This window comes from Ochotona princeps, chromosome 1 (assembly GCF_030435755.1).
Source record: "Ochotona princeps isolate mOchPri1 chromosome 1, mOchPri1.hap1, whole genome shotgun sequence".
In the NCBI taxonomy this organism is placed as follows: Eukaryota; Metazoa; Chordata; class Mammalia; order Lagomorpha; family Ochotonidae; genus Ochotona; species Ochotona princeps.
This window is the reverse complement of record NC_080832.1, coordinates 101,311,303-101,335,305: the sequence shown is the minus strand read 5'-3', so window position 1 is coordinate 101,335,305 and position 24,003 is coordinate 101,311,303. Positions and strand designations below refer to the sequence as shown.

Sequence of the window (24,003 nt, the reverse complement as noted above, 5' to 3'; positions counted from 1 at the left end):
GAAATGCAGGAAGAAGGGGAGTATACTCATTTCCTTAACCTAGAGTAGAAGCTTTTAGAATCAGAAGTAAGAAACTGTCATGAGACTGTAACAACAGAGGATCAGAAAACCTGTTAAGTCTACCTGTGCAGCTATTATGATTCCAACTGCGCAGTGGATACGATAAGAAAGAATGGGGAAAGTATTTTCCCTCAAAATACTCATTTTTGTTGTAGCGTTCCATGGGTATCTAAAGGTGTAATTTCTGTTTTGTATTAATATATCAGTTCTTCAACACTGTGATACTTTAAAAATACTTAAGTGAAAAAAATAACTTAAGAGGCAAGTTATTTTACCCTCAAAATATGCACATTTGTTATTTTGCTTGAAATTATGTAGCATCCAGTTATACAATAATGAAGAATCAGGAATTGTAGCTGCTAAAAGCAGAGTGCTAAAAGTCACTTTTTAATTAACTGAATGCATGCTAATTTCCCTTCTTTAATATGTTCTGTCCTTTGAAATTTACAAAATCATTTAGCCAACTCAAAGCCCGGAGAAAAATTTGAAGTTACCAAAGGAAGAAGACAGTGCCAATCTAAAGCTATCTGAGTTGAAAAAGGATGCATCCTACTCTTCAAAGGTAAGTCTTATTTGTTTATTTATTTGTGAACATCAAAATTCTTAGTGTTAAGTTATGTATTGAGAAGTATTATTTCTGTTACTAAGAAATCTAATTTTATAAGCAATTGAGTTCTTAAATTTAAAATACACTTCCATAGATTTTTAATAGAAGCTTATTTGAGTGACTAATGTGAATAATGTGAATATTTTTAAAGGCATAGCTGAGCATCTGTTTTATTTTTCGATTAAATTTCTACTTGTAAACTGTCGCAGCTTGGTAGGTGACATCCTAGTTAAGCACTAGCATAAACCAGAATGAATGGCAGAATGCATCAGTCCTCCCATCAGTAATATGCTGATAAGTGTCTTTTCCACAGTTAGAACACATACTTAAAAGGTTATATTTCCTCCTGAATTATTTCTAAATTTCATTCCAGGCATTTGGCTGCTTTGCCAATTAATCAGATACACTTATTTTTGGGTAATCTGAGCTGTCTGCAATCCGTTGAAATCTTTTTTTTTTTTTAAAGATTTATTCATTTTATTACAGCCAGATATACACAGAGGAGGAGAGACAGAGAGGAAGATCTTCCATCCGATCATTCACTCCCCAAGTGAGCCGCAACAGGTGGTGCGCCGATCCGAAGCCGGGAACCTGGAACCTCTTCCGGGTCTCCCATGCTGGTGCAGGGTCCCAATGCATTGGGCCGTCCTCAACTGCTTTCCCAGGCCACAAGCAGGGAGCTAGATGGGAAGTGGAGCTGCTGGGATTAGAACCGGCGCCCATATGGGATCTCGGGGCTTTCAAGGCGAGGACTTTAGCCGTTAGGCCACGCCACCAGGCCCAGTCTGTTGAAATCTTATTACAACTGGCTTACTATTATTTTAGTGGAAAGGGGTGCCAAGCTCCAGACGTTTTTTTTCCCCCCCCCGTGAATTTAAGGGGAAAAAATGGCTTGAGAGAGGAAAAAAAAAAAAAAACAGAGGTAAAGAGTAAGAGTGTTCGAAGTCAGATCTGTTATACTCCCCAGTTGCCAGCAGTAGCCAGGGGTCTCCCATTTGGATGGCAAACACTCAGCCTTCAAGCTTCTCATTGGAAGCTTGTTTGGAAACTGGAATTGGGAGTAAAGCTACAACTGAACTTGGGCTGCTACAAAGATTGAGGCATCTTTACCACAAGGTTTCTTCACAATCATTTTTTTTTTAAGAATTATTTATTTTTATTGAAAAGTCAGATTTATAGAGAGGAGGAGAGACAGATAAGAAAAATCTTCCATCTGCTGGTTTACTCCCCAGGTGGCCAGAATAGCCAGAGCTGAGGCAATTTGAAGCCCAAAGCCAGAAGCCTGGAGCCTCTTCCAGGTCTTCCATGTTGATGCAGGGTCCCAAGGCATTGGGCCATCCTCTACTGCTTTCTCAGGTCACAAGCAAGGAGCTGGATGGGAAGTGGAACAGCCAAGATACGAATCAGCACCCATATGGGATCCCAGCACATGCAAGGCGAGGACTTTAGCCACTCGGCTACCACGTTGGGCCCTGTAATCACTTTCCAGTGAAGCTCTTTGTACATTCTAAACAATGAAACTCAATATGGAAATTAAAATAGCTTTAATAATAATGATATATTTTTACATCTGAATGTTTTACTAGCAAACCATGCGTAAGATAAATTTGATGGGCAATTTTTTACCCCTACCCCCCATTTTCATTATTGTTATTGATAAAACCGTTGGCTTCACTTAACCAAACCCTAATGATTATACAGGGTTTTTCCAGTTAGGAGCATCAAATTGCTGTTTGAATTTCCAAGCTTGTAATTTATCCTGAAGTAAATATGTAATATTTCTTACCTGAAATGCTGGGGTTAAGAATTGGTTTAGACTGTAGTTTTTGAATTTTGGAATATTTGCATGTGTGTAATGAGGTATCTTGGGTTAGAATTCCATGCCTAAATGAAAATCATGCTTCAAATGTATCTTACATTTATCTCCTGAAGAGAATGCTGTTATACAGTATTTTTGATTTGCATGTATTTTGACTACAATATAGACATGAAAGTTCCCACTTAAATCATTATGTCAGCTCAACAAATTTTAGGTTTTGAGTCTGCTAACCTTTAGGTTAGAGATACCCAATGTACATTTCTTTATCTTCTTGCTATAAAAATTTTATCTGGACTGAGACCATCAATGAGGTGCAGTGGGTTAAACTTCTGAATGCCACACCAACATCCCATATTGGGGTGCTGGCTTGACTGCCAAATATTCCAATTCAAATGCAATTTCCTACTAAGATACCTGGGAAGGCAGTGAAAATAGTCTTAAGTACTCGGGCCACTACCACTCACGGGAGACCTTACTATTAGGTTATGAAATAGTGAAACATAGATCTTTTCTTTTTCTGTCACTACCTTTCCAATAAACAATTTTTTAAAATCTTGAAATCTCAAATAAATATATTACATGAATATAAAATGATTTAAGGAAAAAAAAAAACTTTGTTTTCAGCCTTCTGTGTACCTTTCCACACCTTCAAGTGCATCTAAAGGAAGTACAGCTGCATTCCTAACTCCATTAGAAACCAAAGCTAAGCTAGAAGCAGATGACAGTAAAAAAAATTCTCTGGATGAACTTAGAGCCCAAATTATGGAATTATTGTGCATTGTGGAAGCACTGAAAAAGGATCATGGGTGAGTATGCATTATTTTCTTCTACGAGTACTGCTTTTATAAAATCTTTTAAGTGTTTTTCTTCTGTCAAAAAAAAAAACACAACTTGAATTGAAAAATTTATTCCATTAGCTTCATTCTAGAAACAGTACATATGTACGTGCATTTTTAGGCTGGAGATCTTATGGTTAGACTGGTTTAATTCATCTGAAAATATTAGGGAAAATGTATTACATTTTGAATCTGATGTCTGTCTGATGTAGGCAAGCACTTCTGGGTCGCTGCCTGCTACCTGGTGGGTATAGCTTAGGCTTACCTCCCCATGACTTGAGGCACAGCTTCCAGCCCTACATGTTGAGCATGACCTGTGACATGACCAGAAGGTCAAGGGGAATACACATGGTGTTACATGACCAGCAAGTCAAGGGAAATAGACATGTCTTGTAACCAATTACAGTGTCTTTGGTGGGTGGGCAGCCTACCGAAAGATGCCCTCTTGCCCTCCCCTTCCTTAACCTTTAAACTCTGTAAGTTCTGCATAATAAAGTGGGCATTCCTCACCAGCTTGTCTCGTGGTTCTTACCGCTGAAGAACACCATCATCTCACCTTGGTGACCTCGGGGCCTGCTGGCAGGTTTAAATCCCCAAGAATCTGCACATGTAGTTAGCTTACTTCTCAAAGCACTTTGACCCCCTGTTTATGCATGGATTGAGTTGGGTATTTATAAATATATAAAATATACTTACACATAAGCAGCAGAATGGACAAATTTATACCACTTTAACAGAGAAACATGAATTAATCAAAATAGATGAGAGGGCAAATCAGAAACATATGATTTTATTTATATGATAAAAAAATACAAACTAGAAACTATATTGTTTTAATGTATATTTGTATATGTGGCATAATTAGAGAAGCAAATGAATATAATAAATACTATAAAACTTCCTAGAGGGTGTACCGATAACAGAGGTATTAGTAATATATTGTTGCTTTTCTTGTACTATCTTGGACTTCCTGCAGTTTTGCTCTACTATTATACCTTTACATATTGGAAACCTGTAACTACTTTTTATGTATCCAGTATTAAGGTTGCAGAATAAGATGTGTAATTGATTCTGTAATTGTAGTAAGAATACAAAATGTTACATAAAACTATACATTGTAAAAAAAATTTTAAATAAAAAATATGAGTACTATTTCAGTCTTTAGGTCATAAAGCAGATAATTAAAAATCTGATAGATAATCAAAGACTAGACCTTAACCTAGATGTAAATTTAACATTTTAAAAACTCAGAATTTTGAATAGCCAGAAAAGGAAGCATGAATATAGGGGTAACTTTCTGAAATTAGGAAATTCAGATGGAAGCCACCTTTATACCACAAACCAAAGTATGCTCTAGGGAAAAAACCGAGTTGCAGATTATCTTCAAAAGTTCTGATAAAAATTAAATTTACGTACAAAATAGATGATTTTCTAGTCATTTAAACTACAGAAATTAGATACAACACACTAGCAATATAAATTAAACCTTTTGTTTCTAAGAGACTGAAAATATCCATATTGTTGGTAATCTCCTTTGCTGTACAGAAACTTTTTAGTGTGATGTAGTCCCACTTGTTTATTTTGGCTTTGACTTACCTCTGCTTTTGGTGTCTCTTTCAAGAAGTATTTCCCTGTTCCTATATGTTGAAAGAGTGCTTCCCATGTTTGCCTTTAATAGTTTTATAGTTTCTGGACGCAGATTTAGGACCTTGATCCATTTAGAGCAGGTTTTTGTATAAGGTGACAAGTGGGGATCTTGGTTCTTCCTTCTACAGGCTGCTATCCATTTGTCCCAACAGCATTTGTTGAAGAGACCAGGCTTTTTCCCTGGATTGTTTTGCATTTTCTTGTCAAAGATTAGTTGGCTCTACCTGTGTGGACTCCCTTCTGGTGTTTCTATTCTGTTCCATTGGTGGTCTTCTCTGTTTCTGTACCAATACCAGACTGTTTTGATAACTAGTGCTCTGTAGTATGTCTTGAGGCCACAAATTGTGATACCTCCATGTTCGATTTTTATTCTTCAGGATAAATTTGGCTATTCATAGTCTTGTGTTTTTGGATGAACTTTTGTATCTTCTAAGAATGTTCTCTATGTGGAAACATGGTGTTTCCTACTTTCCTGTAGCCCTTGATCGTTTGTGCCCTATTCAACTATGTAAAGATTATAAAAATAAAATAATAATAAAAAAGATTGTTCTCTCTGATATAGGCAACCTTCATGCAAGTTATAAGATCAATAACTCCTTCAATACTGTTTTTGCTGCAACCATGTGTTTTTATATTTTTGTTTTTATTTTTTCTTCAAAATAATTTTCTCTCATTAAATTCATCACTAAATCACATAGTCATATCATTTTACCCAAGAAGGTTTTTGTTTTTCTTTTCATTTCTTCATTAACAAATTGGTTATTCAGTAGCATGTTATTTAACTCCATGGTACTGTAAATGTTTTTTGACTTTCTTGCTGCTGTTGATTTTGTTTTTTGGCTTCTCATTTAAGGGAATGTATAGTAAATGTTTTATAGAGACTATCATATCCAAATGTGAAGATACAGTGCAGTATACATCTCTACTTCCAAACCAAAGATGAACTCCCTATGAAATTGTTGGATATAGTTTGACAATAGGATGCTGGACTCTGCCAGTGTCTGTAACTGCAATGAAAGGATATACTTATATAGCAGAATGGCGGACTTATGACTGCTTATGATGGGCTATACTGTCGTAATATGGGGGAAATCACTTGGGAGGTGGGATTTTGGGAAAGTACAGAGCTTATGGAATTATATCATAAATTTAAAACAGAAGGGAAAAAAATGTTTTCCTCATGTTCTGAAAGATTGGGCAACCAGGATCTTATTAACATTCAAGTAGATTGTTTGATTAAAAAACTTAACAGTAATAAGTACTTTATTTGTTTTTAGGAAAGAACTGGAAAAACTGAGAAAAGATTTGGAAGAAGAGAAGGCTTTGAGAAGTAATCTAGAGGTAATTAATTTATTCTCAGCGCTGAGATTTCAAACAGCATAAACTGCTGTGCTTTTTCTCAGTTTAAGTGAATGACTGGTTCTACTAAGAATTAGACACTCCCTTCCACTTGGTAGCTATTTAATTAAAATGTTTGTCTCCCTTGTAACATTCCAGGAATTCATGTAATAAATATGTTTTGAATACCATCTTAGGTAGTGTGATCCAAAAAGTGTACATTTGTAAATAAATCAAACTTGCCTTTTAAGATTTTCTGCTTCTTTCTTAGGTTGTATGTATACAGTTCCCTTTCCTCTGCAGTTAATTGTTTTTTTCTTTTTGTATGTTCCCGGGTACAAAGCTGCTGTTTATGGGTAGGCTGTTAGATTCCCAGCTTCTGTTTACCATATTTTCATTCTTTTCCAAGGATTGGCATTCTAACTTAATTTATTTGCCTTCCTGATCTTTCTTTTTCTCCTCACTTCACTTTTGTCATCAGTTGTATTCTTTGTGCTGCGTATATCAGAGAAAGTTGGGTTTTGCCTTTTTTCAGACGTTGTTCCCATTCTGTTTTAAAATGTTTCTTAGCATTGTGCTTTTTCTTGTCACCTGTCTTATAGTACATTTTGATGACTCTTCATTCAACAATATTTGTTGCACTTAGAAGAAGTTGGATTTTTAGGTGGAAATCAAAATCCTAATCACATGGATTATAGTAGCTTACTAAAGTAAGGACTTCATCTATTGATCAATTTATGTGTTGCATTTTAGGTGGAAATAGAAAAGCTGAAGAAAGTTCTTCCGTCTTCTTGAGGTGGTGTGGCCCCTAAGGTTCTAATTGCTACAGGGATTCCGAAGCAACACTGTGGACTTTAGCTGACTTCTTACTTAACAAATGCTGGTGTTGTGATAAGAGCTATTAGTGTATGAACTATAATGTCTGCAGAAAAGTAAGGGAGGGTAACATTTTTTTATATATATTTTGTTTTGCCAATATAAAAAAAGAGGCCTTATTTCTTATTGTGCTGAGGTTGCAAACTTTTTTTTATCTGTTTGCTTGAAAATACTACTGAATCTGTATAAAAAGGAAAGAAAGTTCATAATAGTTTTTTATTGAAACTTGTAGTATTGTTTTTAAAGAGATCTATAAATATGGTAATATCTTTACAAGTAATCTGTAAGATAAACTATTTCAGAGGTTCAAATTAGCTTTATAGTAACTGTAGTCATTACTTTCTCCATGATGCATAAGGGATAGACTTGGTGGGTATGTGTGTATGTATTTACTTCTGTCACACTGCTGTTCCTGTTTGTCTGCAGTGCTGTTGATATTGGGGATGGTAAAGTAGGCCTACTAACTGTAAGCCAGATTACTCTGCCATGCCTAAAGTGATGACTAATGAAACGATCAAGATATTTCTTCAACTTTTAAAACAGTTTTATATTGCTTGCACTATGGCATTCATAAGAGGAATTTAGGTAAAATGTTTTGACTGTAAACATTTAGGGAAATATGAGCTTTATTTTAAATTTGTTAAGTTGAAAATATCTAAAAATGTCAATCTAACCCTTAACTTGTGCCTAGAAACTACAGCACATATGAAATATGTACACACCAGCCTTATTGCTGTACTTTTCTGCTTATTTTACAATCTCAAATATTACTCATTCATTAATTAGTTCTTCATGGTCCTTCCTCTGATTTTTAATTGAGTTCATATTAGGAATACAAAGCCCAAATCTTTTCAGAAATACATGTGAGGTTTCATACTTTAACTTATCATCATGTAACCACTCAGGTTTTACAATGGTAGAGCAAACTAACTCAAGGAGCTATTACAGGCTGTCATTTGTGTACCAGCTAGCTGCAGAAGGAGTGTCACTACAGGTTGAACATCCCTAATCCAAAAGCCCAAAATCGAAAATGATCCAAACTCTGAAAATTTTTGAGCCTTAACATGACACAACTAGAAAATTTTACATATCTTCTGTGATGCGCTGTAGTCAAAATACACACAAAATATTGTATTAAATTATCTTAAGGCTTGGTGTATAGGGTATATTTGAAATGTAAATGAATTTCATATTTAGACATGGGTCTCTTTTCCAAGATAGCTCATTATGTACATGCAAATAAATACTCTAAAAACTTGGAACACTTAATCACAAGATTTGAGATAAGGGGTATTCAACCTGCATGTCGTAAAACATATCACCACCCTTTATTTAAACCAAATATAGTTCACGATAGTCAAAATATGTTTTGATAGAAAAAGTGAGTTGATTTCACAGTCATTTATGAATAGTTGAATGCTTTAAATGTAATAGATAAGATGTCTAAAAATACATTTGAGTTTACTTAAATCTATAAATTGAAAATGTTTTCATTCACAGAAAAATATTTTTTAAATTGTATGATAGCAGAGGAGTCCCAGTTATCATGCTTCCATTATTCTAGACCACCAAACCAATACTTGTTTCTTTTATGTTTTTAATCTCATAATACAGAAATTGTGCAAATGAAAGTTTGTCATATTATTTGAAATATAAGAGAGTAAAAAATAGAAATTCAGATACTTGATTACTTAATGTTTGATTTACAACTCATATTTGTACTTCTAAAGAAAGTTAATTGTCCTTTGAGTATGCATATTTGAATTCTTTAACATCCTTGGGGTCTTCTGCTGAACAAAATTGTTTCTTTACATTCTATTTAATGATAATTTTGTTCTTGTTAAGTAAATTAGATCTTATTTTTCATCTTCACGTAAAAATTTAAAAACATTGATTCTAGAAACCATCCTTCAGTTTTCCCTCTGAAAAATCTGTTAAGTTACCCCTCCCTACATTAATAGTGAGGTGGGTGTGTTCTAGCACATCACAGGCTTCTTGAAGTTTTTGTTGGTCATTTTTCAGTTATACATAAAATCAAAATGGTTGTTTGAGTACTGAAATAGCATTTAAAGTTTTTGCTTGTATACCTCTCAACCAAATAGAAAAGTGACTAAAGTACTATTGTCTATTTTTCTGCCCTTAACAAAATAATAAAGGAAAATAAGCAATTTTAAGGGAGAAAATTACTCCTTTATTATAGCAGTTTACCAGTATTGCTCTTGACGTGGCAACATTATTAATGTTTAGACTTACTAAGTTCGTATCACGCAATGATATGTAACAAAAATAGCCTTACTTGAGAGATAATTTCACACACACACATACATGCAGATAACAGTTTAAAGATGAATAGCATGGAATCTGTTATTGCCAAACTCTTAGTGAAAGTATAGTTCAGGTTTGCTATTCTTTAAGACATGTACTACTAATTTCTAAATTGCATTTCAGTGGAACGTACGTACGTACGTGTGTGTGTGTGTGTGAGAGAGAGAGAGAGAAAGATAAACCATTAAGCTTCTTACTGCAAAGTGCTTGCCTCTTTAGAACTTCACAGATTTTTACAGAATTAAGTTGTAAGGATTTTGTACAACTGACAGTTAAGTCTGAGCTGAAGGAGACTGGGCCTTGTGTGACCGAGGAGTCCCTTTTTAATGCTCCATCCTGTTTATCAGAGATCAGAAAACAATCCAGATGCTCTCTAGATTTTTTGATAAACGTCTTATGCTTGCATTTAAACTTGAAGTGTGTGAATAGAATGAGACAATCAGTTAGAATCAGAAATAAAAAGTGTTATAATCTAATGGCCTTTTTTTGCTGTAGCAATAAAATGACCAAGTGCAATGACTTGATTTAATAAAATCATCTTTTAAAAGTTGCTGCTATGAATATTTTAGCTATAAAGTTTTACCCTTGTTTTAGCTTGACTCTCCTTCAATAACTATTATGTAATGCAATTGATGTGATAATTTAACATTCCAAAAATCTGCATATACAAGTACATACATATGTGAGGAATCTCAAAGTAGTATTTCACTGACTTGTTTACAGGTGCTGTAAAAAAGCTTCTTTCTTCAAAAAGAAAAATTAATAATAAAAAAGAATCGAATTGCCTATTGTTAGTCTGTATTTTTTATTTACCAAATGCTTATTGTAGAGTCTGATGAAAATTATATTATTTTGAGTTTTCCAACAAGTTTTTGAATGCTGCATTCCTTTCTCTGAGAGAGAGAGATTTTGTGTATTTGTGCAGTGTCATGTTGCTCAGGGGAGCTTCTGCTGCCAGCCAGTGACTACTTCTACCAAGAGTACTGGGCTTTGAGTTTATCAGATTGATATGTTTATAAAACCTGAAATAAATAAACAAACAAAACATACCAGACTCAGTATGGGTGTTCTCTCCACAGTGGAATCTTTTTTTATCATCTGATTAAAAACTGATTTGAAAGAACAAAATTCAGTTACACTGTAGAGATAGAGAAACAGAATCCAATCCAGAAAGATTTTGAAACTGATTGTTCAGCCTCAGTTACCCATTGCTTGGTTTTGTGAGCAACATTTGCTGGGAAGTGTGTTGGGCTTCTGAACTCACTGCTGAAAAGATCCTCATAAATAACAGGAAACAAGGTGGATTAGAACAGCAAGAGTCACATCCTGTTGAAGGGAAATATGCCAAATGCATTGCTCTAGGTTTTCTAGATTTGAAACAAGGAACAGGACACTACTATGAAGCCATATAGGAAGTGTATGTCATTTACTTTAAAAAAAAATTCAGTGTAAAATGTTTTTCTTGTTTATTGGTCTGTGTAACCACTGAATGAAAATTAAACCTTATGTACACATGATAAAGTTTTGGACTATGGAGTTTTAGTGTTTGAGAGCATATTGGAGATTGTCATTGCGACCCTGTGCAGATGATGTAGTTTGAAGACAAAATATGCAGTTAGCCACATTCCAGGAAATAAAAGCTCCTAGCAGTTTAACGTAGCTGTTATCTATTAGGTGGTTTTATTTTCCAGTTAAGATTGAAAAAGAGGGTGGCTCACAGTGTCAAATTGTATTCTGAGTCTGCTTGTTCTGTACAAGGAAAATGGATTTAAAAAATAGATACCAGGATTTGTGTGGAGAGCCTATTTGTGTATCCTAGAAGGATTTTTATTTGGCAACCGTTGAGTGACAGTTTCCCTGTTGGATTACAAGTGTTTCTTATTAACCACACCCCAGTTTCTTTAAAATCATGTGAATAAAGTTAAAAGTAAACTTTTATTTTATAAAGAAAATTTCTCAATATTTCATGTCTTGGTGTAGTTTTAGGAATGATGTGAATGTTAATTGAGCAAGATACAAATGGTTAACAAAGAATCTTCAAAAATCTATGAAAAATTCACACATTAATTTCAATTTTTGTACCAAAAAACAATCCTATCTTCCCATAAAAATTTTCAGCAACCTGACATAATTTGTTTCACAGGATAATGATAATACTACTGTTCATCCTCTCCCTTTAAACTATTAAAGACAAATAGAATGAAAAAAATAGGTAGGGAAGGTTAAGCTAACATGTCCTCTCAAAGAAGTGATAATGGCAAAGATACCTTCACAATGCTTTGAGGTTTAGAACAAAATGGGAGAACAGTTAAGTCTGAATTTTTCCTGATAGTTACTAGTGCAAGATACAGATTTTTTTGAAAGGCCTAAGCCCTACCTGGGGAATGTGGACTACAGTAACTGTAAGCCATATTTGAAAACTGAGGGCAGCATTCAATGAAAGGGTGCCTTACATAACGTACTGAATTTATCACTCTCATTGAGGTATTCAGGAAATGACTGATAGTATTCAAAGGTGTATCATCAGGTAGATAAAGTATTTCAATAATGCGTTTTACATTAAACTAACAAAGCAATTCTCTTAGAGAAGGGCTTGATTAAAGTTCCTTGTGTTTCAGGAGGCAAAATGGACAAATTGGGACTCCAAGGAGTTTCTTAAATTAGAAGTTTTTTGAAGATTTATTTAGTTTTATTAGAAAGATTTACAGAGAGGAGAGACAGAACTTCCATCCGCTGATTCAATCCTCAAGTGGCCACAAAGGTTGTGGTTGAACTTATCTGAAGCCAGGAGCTTCCTTCAAATTGAGCACAGAGTCCCCAGGCTTTGGGCCGTCCTCAACTGCTTTCCCAGGCCACAGGCAGGGAGCTGGGTGAGAAGTGGAACAGCCGGGAAAGGAATCAGCATGCTTTTGGGATCCTGGCGCATGCAAGGTAAGGATTTAGCCACTGGGCCCAAATTACAGAATGTTAAAGGATAACTATTGACTGCAAGTTTGAAGATTTTAATAGACTATCATGCCATCTGAAAATTAAAAATATGCATAGGCTTTAAAGGTAGCAATGTCAGGATCATAGCTGTTTCAAACAATTTAAGGAATGTGTTAGTACTTTAAGGCTCACAGAAAATACATGATGATTAGAACACAATTTTCAACAATTATAAATATTACAAGAAACAGAGTCAATGTAATTGAGTTTACCTTTACCCAAAGCATGAAAAATGGAATATGCCCACATTCCTTATATAAACTCAGCATAATTTTAATATTTAACCTTGGTCACCATAGACCAGTCTTGAGGAGACTGTAATGGGAAACTTACCCATCTTAATGCCTTATGTATACAATTAGGGAGGACAACTACAGAGGGCAGGAGAAAGGCAGATGGGCATTTCCTTTATTGGTTGTTGGTGATAAATAATGCAGTGAGTTTGTACCAGTGTCTGTGGATGAGACCTCAGCCGTCCATTGCTTTTATAAGACACTTGAAAAGATCCAAAATAGTGTTATTATGAAGGTAAGTTTGGCCTTGTGGACCACTCTTTGAGCATGATAAATAACCTGGTTTATCCCATGACTTACAAAATGGTAATTTGAATGTCTAGTGGATCAATTGGTAAGTAATGAAAGAGGTCATGGTCTCCTTCGTAAGCGCCCCCCCCCCCCCCCCGCCCCACCTTGCTTTTCCTTTTTTTAAAGTGTTTTGGGCCAGTGCAGTGGCTCAACAGGCTAATACTCCTACTGCCCATGCCAGCATCCCATAGGGATGCCAATTCCTGTCCTGGCCACTCCACTTCCTTGTCTGGCTCTCTGCTTATGGCCTGTGAAAGCAGCAGAGGATGGCCCAGGTCCTTGGAACCCTGCACGCATGTCAGAGACCTAGAAAAGTTCCTGGCTCCTGGCTAAAGATTGGCTCAGCTTCAGCCATTGCAGCCAGCTGGGGAGTTAACCAGCAGAGAGGAGACCTCTCTTCATGTCTCACTTAGCTGTAAATCTACCATCCAAATAAAAAGAAACCTTAAAACCACACAAAAAAGATTTTGCCAAAGGTCCCAGAGTTGTCAAAGGTGAATCCAGAGGAAGCCATCTTGTGTCTCATCTCAATGTCCCCTATGTCTCTCCTGCTCTCTCTACAACTCTTCCATTGAAAAAAAAAATTTCTTAAAAACATATTTGAAATATTCTCTTAAGATTAGCCACTGTTGAGCTAAGGATGGCCTAGCAGCTCAAGTCCTCGCCTTGAACACAACCAGGATCCCATATGAGTGCTGGTTCTGTGTGGGAGATGTGGAGGAAGTTCCTGGCTCCTGGCTTCATATCAGCAAGGTACAGGTGTTGCACTCACTTGGGGAGTGAATGATTGGATGGAAGATCTTCCTCTCTGTCTCTCCTCTCTGTATATCTGGCTTTGAAATAAATAAATAAATAGCCACGCTTTTAGGGAGTCTGCATTAGAGTATTCTACTGGGGAAAAAATGTTGATTTTTATTTTTGAAAGGCAGAGATACAAAGAAAAGAGGAGACAAATTTTCCATCTGCTATTTCACTTCTTAAATGGCTAATAGGCTAGATTTAAGCCCATCTGAAGCCAGGAGCTTTGTTTGGGTCTCCCACATGGGAACAAGGGCCCAAGGACTTGGCTCATCCTCTGCTGCTTTTCCAGTCCATGAACAGAGAAGTGAATTGGAAGTGGAGCAGCCAGGACAGAGACGAACACCCATTTAGAATGCAAGCACCGGAAAGTGGAGGATTGGACTGCCAGCACACCAGCCTCTGAACCACACCAGCCTCTGAATCTTGGTGTATTTAACTAATAACTGGACATTGGATGGTAAACTTAGTAATTCACCTAAAGGAAGTTATGTGTAATCCACATGATTTTGTGTGGTAGTTAACTACGAAACAGTGTCCAAGAATCATGTAAAGGTAATAGACATTGATCCCATGAGATAGTTGGTATTATCCTTCAGAGATGAGAAAGTGATTTTTTTTAAGCCTGCAGTCCTGATCATATGCTTGATATATTTGTTACTGTTTGTTTATTGGAAAGGCAGAGTGACGGAAGTTTTCAGTCTGCTGATTCAGTCATCAAAATGCCAACAACAGCCATGGCATTCCATCTGGCAGGAACTTGAGTACATCACCCTGAGTCATCACCCGCTGCCTCCCATATTAGTGTCAACAGTAAGCTGGATCTGAAACTGAGACACTAGAACTCAAACAAGGTACTCCGATGAGAAACGTAGACCTCCCAAATGACCTAAGCACTGCAACGCCCACACTAGTTCTATGGCTTATATTCTACTTAAATCATTTATATAAAAGAAGGATTCTGAATTGGAATTTAGAATTTCTTCTAGTTTTAGATCAGGGAAAAGCCAGGCTGGGCTGATTATTCCTGAGGGTGCAAGCATAAATTAGAGTGGGTGAGGGATGTTTGGGCTTAGCCACAGCATCAGCTGGCAGAAGCTGGCACTGGGGACTAATTCTCTCAAGTCAAATCACAGAACCACCTAAAGAGTGCATAAACCAGGACTGAGAGAGACCTGTGAGGGAAAAAGTGGGTTCCCCCTTCTTGGGTCACTACTCCCACGGGAGGACATGAAAACTAGGACGGGGGCTGGGGTGGCTAGACAGAGAGGCACTCAACAACATCCATGAGGGCTGGATGGTTGAGTTGGTTAGATGGAACTAAGCTTTAATACCCATTGACAAGTACAAGAGCCAAATGGGATGGGGGACAAACTGGTCTACTGCTACACATACTGGCAAATCAGGGTAGGGGGCGGGCCTGGTGGGGGTTACTGTGGGTCGCCCCGACTAGGCTGCAGCTCCCACTGGTTGATGTAAGGGCCGAGTATGTGCTGGGCAGAACCAGACTGGACTGCAACACCCATTGGTTCCAGTGCAACTCGGGACTGAAAACAGAACCAACCCAGCAATTGAAAACACCAGCTGATCGGGGTGATGTATTGTGCCAGGCCATGTGCTTGCTAGAACATACAAGAATCTGGTCTGGGAATACCTCAAGGTTTCTTTGGAGATCTCCCCAATCAAACTGCTGGACTCAGAACTCTAACCAAGAAAAGACAGAAGACAGAACAGGTCAATCATTCATCTCAGCTATATGTCGGCAGCGAAATACTGGGCAAACGGAGACTTTATGATGGACCATATCAATCAGTGGATGACCTCATTGAGCAAAACTGGCAGCGATTCATAACTGGAGAACTATTAAAACCACTTGAGCAGATATCTCAGAGCATGCCCCACATCCGGGACTTGGGGTGGGCGGGAAACCGGGTGGGGCTTCTCCCTCAATATCCCCCTTAACCTCAGATACAATTGATGGAAACAATATGGACATAATAGTATTACCCACTTCCCTATACCCCCTGAACCTTTTTTTTTAACCGCAATTAACTATGTAAAGATTGTCAACAACAATACAATAAAATAAATTTTAAAAAAAAAAGAATTTCTTCTAGTTTTATTCCATTCTGTGATGCTTTTTATTAACTGAGAAAATTTTTCTGGTAAATTTGTTCACAGGTAAATTATTATATCCATTGCCAGTGGACCTATAGTATGCTTCTATTTATGAGTATATCATAGTCATACATGAGATTATTGGGAAGATTCTTCATTCCTTTGTGTACATTTTTACAAATTTTTACAGCTCTTAACAAAGTAACAAAAACCTTGAGTCAACTTCTATGGGGAAATTGAATGACCACTAGATGGCAGGCAAATAAAGCTCAACTGCTTTTTGCGTGATGATAACCATGAATTCATGGAGAGGCTGCAAATCACAAAAAGCTCTGTCCCATTGAATTCACTCAGATCTAGGACACAAACGCCTCATGCTCCTAAATCAACCATTTCCCCCAGGTAATGAAATTGGCTGTAAAAATTAGTGGCTGAGTGAACTTGGGAAATCACTCAAATTTTGACAACTGCAAGAGGCCTAAAATATTCCTTACCACAAGTAAAGCTTTTCCTCTCGTCAAATACTCAGGAGAAGGGGTGGGGATGCTCAGCTCCGAGAGAGCACTCAGTAACAATACCATCTTACTACTGTGTGTCATTGCTATTGGATGTTGGTGCATGGAAGGTTCCTTTGATCCCTGTTTCTTTAGGAAATCCAAGGCCCTTCGCCATATCAAGTTACCATGTATTAGTGTTTATTCTCAGGTCTTGTTTCTTCATTTTGATCTGGCATGAGCTCCTCCTTCAACCATAACTAAGAGGAAAGAAGACTCCTGTTTGGTTACAAATGTAAGGAAGACAGGGAGATTAAGCTGTGAGCTTCCCAAGGAGGTACTGGTGTGTATCATGTCTTGGTTTTAACACTTGGTCTTCTCCTGAATGGCCTGTTATAATTCACCCAGAGCTAAAAACTGACAGTACAACCCAGGACAGGTGGTCAGTGAGGTCTCTGTGATGCCAGTGAATCATACCCTGAAAGCATCCATTTTCAGCTCAAATTCTAAGCAGGGAATGATTTCTGTCTCTGAAGTGGGGTTGAAATGTCCAACATGTAGTAATGTCAGGATGATAGGATCACAGCAGCAGAGATCAGTATTGCCCTAGAAGGGACATAGTCATGTGAAAGACATGGTATCTGAAACTTGCTGTGTAGGCAGCAGGGACATTTTACATAGCTCTTTCCAACAACATGTAAACCAAGAGTCAACCACATCATATTTTATGGAAAAATGAAGCCTTCCACAGATACCAGCTTATCTTGGCTCAGACATTGCAATATTCCAAGCAAGGGACAAAACTAATGATTTCTAATAGTAATAGATGCCCTATGGTATATGAATAGCCACATGGAGTAAGTAAACTACTCAGATGTAAAAGGGGTCAGTCTCTTAGTCTCACTAGAATTAACACTAGAGCCATTGAGAGGGAAATAAATGGAAAATAAAGTAAAATAAGAGGGAATTTAGTAAAGTTCAAGGAAAAAGATGGAAAAAAAGAATGTTTATTTGGTGCAAAAAAATAATTGAGATCTATGTGAAATTACCTCATAATATGCAATTTCCATGAGCTTTTTGAAGTATCACTATGTATATTATTTTCAGTAAATGGCATGTATGAAGGCAAAAATATCTTTTTGTTAATGAAGTCCATCTTAATCTAGGCCTTCCTTACTAATTGATGGAAAAATAAAATCTGCTACTCAAAGGCAAATATATATATGTATATATATATGTATTTATCTCAAAACAAAATTCTGTTTCTCCCCACTCTAGGGACCCATCTATATTTTTAGTGCAATATGTGTGTTGGGCTGGGAGAGGAGACAGTGTAAAGTGGGTGCATCATCCTGGCATTAAGGAAACACTTCAGCTCTGTGCTGCCCCTGCTACTCACCCAAGTGGAGACTTTCCCCCTAATGTATACTGAGTCATTGCTATTTCTGTCATGTATGTGGCCCTGAGGCTGATCTGCACTTGATTCCCATCAAAAGCCCCCATAGCAAGTCTGCAAATACAATACCTCTTCAGCCCAGCTCAGTTTCTCCCAAAGCTCTTGAAGATTTTCCCAACTGAGGCATGGAAAAAAGACCACTGTTTAACACCTCACACTCTGGTCACACTCTTGTCTTTGTTCTTACTCCTCCTTGTCCCTCTACTTGCAAACATCCCAAGACAAGGGTATTTGGCTTACTAAGATATCAGTGAGGAATCAAGATGGCGGAATAGGATAAGAACACGTTTAAACAGATGGAGAAACGTTTAATCAGGATGAAGCAGAGAGGACATATTCCAGGAAATAGAAGAAGACAAAACAACAGCAGAGGGTTACCTGGAGACTGACAGACACAGGAAAGCAGCAGACAAAACAGTGTATTGTTGCAATGACTGATACCCCAGTGGTGTTCAAGGAGCCATGATCTGAACTCCACCAGCAACCAGGTGGAAAGAGACTTTCACTGGGAGTTTGGGAGGGGACCCAGACAAAGAACTGTCCATTCTGCTGGTCCATTTGATTTGACCAGGAGCAGAGACAGAACAGCAGATCCCAAATGGGCAGTGTGAGAACAGAGAACAGGGTGGATTTCACAGCCCAGTCAGCCCCCTAGAGCTGAATTGGGCACCATTTTGTGTAAAGAGGCAAAGGCAAGGGAAAGGACTGAGCATACGCTGAGCTAGGAGTAAACTCATTTCTGACTCAGTGAACTGCATCAACGTGGAATTCTACAGGTTCTACCCAAGACAGGTCTGGGTAGCCCTCAGACCTGATGGCCAGCAGATCAAAAACGCTAGTAGTAGTATATCAGATGCCATTTTGTACACTGTGGCAAAAGGTTTAGGACTGCAGGGGACAACAATGAACTGCGCATGTGCGGAGCTCACGAGAGCTCACTGAGTTCAGTGAATTGCACGGATCCCACAGGAAAACAATACTGACTGTAGCATCATACCAGTCAAAATAGGTCCGTGTGGCACCCCGACCTAATGTCCAACAGGTTCCGGCAAGATCAGCGCCACCAACAACATAACTATATAGGATACCTGGTGTCTCCCTAATCCTGGGAACTGCTCCAACCGAAAGTGGGAGGAAGGTTGTACAGACAACGGTGCAGCCTCAACACGGTATCACAGGAGGTGGAGACTGGTGAGCCATGAGTTGGGGCTATGGAGAACATGGTGGAAATATAACATAAGAAACCAGACCTGAAACTCACTGGAGGGCATTGCACAATTGGCTGCAAGCCACAATCAATTGTGTACCAACTGCAATAAGTAAAATTAAACTGTAGACCTGTGGGTGGCACAGCTTAGAAACCTGCCCCAAGGAGAAGACTGCTAACCAGAAGTACAATGACCAAGAGCAAAAGAAGAGACAAAGACACAATGAATATTACTGGAAACTCCCCTGCAAAGGAGCAAAACCCTATGCCAACTTCAGAGTTAACTGAGGAAGAAATTGAGAAAATGGGGGACACAGAATTCAGAAAACTCATTTTAAAGCTTCTGATCAATGAAGCAAAGCTCATGCAAGAGTTCAAAGAATTTAAGGAATATTTTACACAAGCAATGGCAGCAATAAAGCAAATCAAGGCTGATATATCAGAAATTAAGAACACAGTAGAGCAAATTAAAAGTACAGTGGAGAGTTTCCAAAATAGAATGAAGCAAGCAGAAGAAAGAATCTAGAAAGAATCTCAGAATTGGAGGATATATCCTGACATCAGGGGAAAGCAAACAAAAAGCTGGAAGCAGAGCTGGATCAGGCCAAAAAAAGCATTCAAGAATTGAAAGACACTATTAAGAGGCCAAATATAAGAGTTATGGGAGTCCCAGAGGTGCAGAAAGAGAAGCTGAGTTTGCAAATGTATTTAATGAAACAATAGAGGAAAATTTCCCTAATCTAGAGAAAGAATTGGGAAACAAGATCCAGGAGGGGCACAGAACTTCCAACAAGCTTGATCAAAAGCAAGCTTCACCAAGATACATGATCTTCAAGCTCTCTTCAATCAGACATAAGGAAAAGATCCTGAAATGTGCACGTGAAAAAAATCAATTGACATATAAAGGAATGCCAATTAAACTCACAGGAGATCTCTTACAGGAAAGTCTACAGTCAAGAAGAGAATGGGGTAACACATTCCAGATTCTAAAAGAAAAAGTATTCGGCCCAGGATAACATATCCAGCAAAGCTTTCTTTTGACTTTGAAAATGAAATAAAATTCTTCTATAATAAAGAAAAATTAAAACAATTTGCCTCTTCCAAACCTGCCCTACAAATGATACTTCAAGATGTTCTCTTGACAGAGAAGAGAAATAGCACCTACCAAAACCAAAGACAAATGGGAAGAACATCCCAGTAAAATGACAACAGAAGACTCAACCAATGAACAACCCATTCCTAAAATGACAGGACCAAAGTACCATCCATACATATTAAACTGTGAATGTAAATGGCTTAAGCTCAATCAAATGTCATAGATTAGTAGACTGGATTAAAAAACAAAACCCATCTATTTGTTGTCTAGAAGAGACATTTCACCAACAAAAATCAGTGGAAGCTATACCACATGGATTTTGATTTTTTCTGTTAGTTTCATCTCTTCAAAACACTTTCTTCTGATCAAATTCTTCAGTGACTCATAGATCATGCAGTGGCATCATTTTCTGCAAGAAGGTTCCTGATTTTCATTACTTCAGCTACACATTAGTCATTTAGTAGCATGTTATTTAACTTCACGGTGTTGTTCATTTCTTTTTCTTCCTGATGTTGATTTTGATTTGTGGCTTTTCATTTAAGGGGATGTATAGTAGCTGTGTAATGGAGACTGTCATATCTAGTAACATGTCATTTAACTTCATGGCATTGTAAATTTCTATTTTTCTTTCTATTATTGATTTTGTATTAAGACTTTTCATTTGAGGGGATGCATAGTAACTGTGAAATGGAGATTAACATATCCAGATGTGAGGATACAATGTAGTATGCATTTCTACTTCCAGACAAAGATGAACTTACAATGAAACTGTTTACTGTATCTTGACAATAGGATTCTGGACTCTCTGCCACTGCCCATGCCCTCAATGATGGACATATGACTGTGTATAAAGAACTATATACTTTAGTAATGAAATAGAGAAACTAGGTGGTGGGGGGATTAGGGCTGGGATAAGGGAAATACCAGGAGCCTATGGAACTGTATCGTAAAATGATAATAGTAATAAAAATGTAAAATGTGAAAAAAAATGAGATATCAGTGAAGTCAGTTCTGTGTTAGCCTGGGCGGTGGGAGGGGTTGGTGGAACCCCAGAGCCTATGAAACTGTGTCATAAAGTGAAATTTTTAAAAATGCCTAACTTTAACTCCTGGTTTCAGCTTCCTGCTATTGCATACCCTTAGAAAAAGCAGCAGTGGCTCAGGTAGTTGGATTAAGATCCTGGCTACCAGCCTTAGCCACAGTAGGAACCAGAGAACATTTGGTAGATTGAATTAGTGGATGTGAATTCCTTTAAAAAGAAAAAAAGAGGGACCAGTTTGATAGCTCAATTGGCTACTACTCCTCTACTCCCAAGCACCAGCATCCCATTTAGGTGCCAGTTCATGTCCCGGCTATTCTAGTTCCAATCCAGCTCCCTGATTCTTGCCCGGGAAAGCATTAGAAGGTGACCCAAAGCCTGGAGCAGCTTGCACCTGCTTCTGGCTCCTGACTTCAGATTGGCTGTACTCAGGCCATTGCAGCCATTTTTCAGAGTAAACCAGCAGATGGAAGATCTTTCTATGTCTCCTCCTCCTTTGCTGTAAATCTGCCTTTTCCGCGAAAATTAAAAATTCTTTTAAAAAAAAAAGTCTTCAGGAATACATCAATGATAATAACATTTGATTTCCATTAAACCCAACAATCAACCTAGGTTTAAAAAAAAGGGGGCAGGTAAAGGAAATGTGACAGAGCTGGTTAGGAAGTTTGGAATTCCATCTGGCGTCTCTCCCAACAGCTATGTTTTTTCACCATAGGGGAAAAAATGTACTCATGGACATACACAGTTTTGCATGCAATCTGTTTCATGGATTTTTAAGATCTATGTATTTTTATTGGAAAGGTAGATTTACAGGTAAAAGGAGACATACAGAGAAAGAAATGACCACAGTGAGGTTCATTCCTCAATGGCTGCAAACGGCAGAGCTGAGGTGATCCAAACCCAGGAGTGAGGAGCTTCTTCTGGGTCTCCTACATGGATACAAGGTGCCAAGGCCTTGTACTATCTACTGCTTTCCTAGGTCACAAGCACGGAGCTGGATAGGAACTGGAGTAGCTGGGACACAAACTGGCACCTGTGTAGGATCCGTGTGCTTGCTAGGTGGGGATTTGGCCACTAGGCCACTGTGCTGGGCCCGAAGCTGATGAATAGATACCGTCATAGGAACCCTTAGGTTCCTTGATGGTGCGAAGTCACATTGATAAGAACTAATCCTCTTCCTTCTAGTAAGATAGTTTTGTAAGAGAGGATAAAAAAGACAACATGTGAAAAAAAGGTTACACTTTTGAATTTTAGTTTACTAATGAGTGATTTTTCTACTCTTCAGCTGAGAAACAGGCTTTCAATATATGACATTGTAACCTGGCCTGGTGTTTGCCATCTGTTTGGATCTCTTAATTTCACTGGAAAAAATTATTGATTTGAATTTTAAGACCAATTCTAACTAACATCCTGTTTTTTAAGGTGCTTCCATTTTTTGCTCTTTATGTCAACTGTAAGAATAAGAAAATTAGTTTCAAGTCATTTTTTTAGAAAATTATAGATGTTGAGTTGCAGTGGTAGTCAACATTGATCAACAGTGTCCAGCAGTGAACCCCCAACCAACCCCCGAAATAGGGAAGAAACCAGAAAGCCCTTGCCTAGACCAGCACACAGACAGCAGAATAAAAGTACTGGGAGATGCATGTGTGAGAGAAATGTGACTGGAGCAGATAGTAAAAATATAATAACTAACACAGGAAATCAGCTGAAAGGGCCAGTCCTTAAAAAGAAAGCAACGAAGCAGTTTGAAGGAAATTGACAAATGTAATGAAAAGGAAGCACTTTAGCCCAGGAGTAATTTGTCCTTATGGTCAATTCCAACAACTAAACTCTTAAAATTAGCCAGGTGGCAAAGAGTGTGGTAGATAATAAACCTGTAAGAGAGAAAAAAATGATCGGAGGCCGGCTGATCAATTTGAGCTTAAACGTCTATTTAGCGGCTAAATGAGAATTAAGGCAATTGTTGAAGAAAGCTGGCTAGTACATAAAGGGTAGGGAAAGGGAATGAAAATTGTGCACATGATGTTGGGACCTTTAAATAAGATTTTATGATGACTGACAATACAAATCCAACATACTTTCCTGTTATTGTATTAAGAAACAAATAGTAGAAATGAATATTTTCCCTATGCTAATTAAAAATAATAATAAAAGCAAAAATAGTTTAGGTATTTGCTCTCCATGAAATATTTTCTTAGAAGGTTAAACTTTCGAACCAAATAAAATAGTTCATTATCAAGAGTAACTGCTTGGGAAAAATTAAGGTGTCAGAATAGAGTAAGGCCACATTTAAATAGATGAAGAATCATTAGCCAAAATGAAGCAGAGAGGGCATATTCCAGAAATTAGGAAAAGACAGACTGATGGCAGCGGGCCTCGTGGAAACCCACGGACATGGGAAAGCAAAGGAGACAACGGTGTGATGTTGCAGTACCCCAGTGGCAGTCAACGAATGGTGGACTGAGCTCCACCAGTGGCCAGAGATGCACCAGCAGCAAGGTGGGGAGTAGAGTTCATCAGGCGCTCAGCAGGTGAACCCAGGCAAAGAACTGCCCATCCTGCTGATTGGTTTGATTTAACTAGGAGCAGAGACACAGCAATATACCCCAAACAGGCGGTATAGGAACAGAATGGATTTCACAGCCCAGATCCCGACCAGAGCCACATGGGCAAGCAAAGTTTGTGGGACAGGACTGTGCATGCACTGAGCTGAGA

General features: G+C 37.8%; 1 protein-coding gene across 2 annotated transcripts in view; it reads left to right on the top strand.

Moving 5' to 3' along the window:
* CD2AP (CD2 associated protein) overlaps positions 1-10,552 on the top strand; it is a 92,274-nt gene extending 81,722 nt beyond the window's left edge. For both annotated transcript variants that reach the window (XM_058662257.1, XM_058662253.1), the window contains 4 exons: positions 521-622; positions 3,111-3,292; positions 6,247-6,310; positions 7,061-10,552. In XM_058662257.1, the coding sequence (XP_058518240.1) occupies positions 521-622; positions 3,111-3,292; positions 6,247-6,310; positions 7,061-7,102 (390 nt within the window). In that variant the 3' untranslated portion in view covers positions 7,103-10,552. The remainder of the gene's footprint in view (positions 1-520; positions 623-3,110; positions 3,293-6,246; positions 6,311-7,060) is intronic.
* The last annotated feature ends 13,451 nt before the right edge of the window (positions 10,553-24,003 follow it).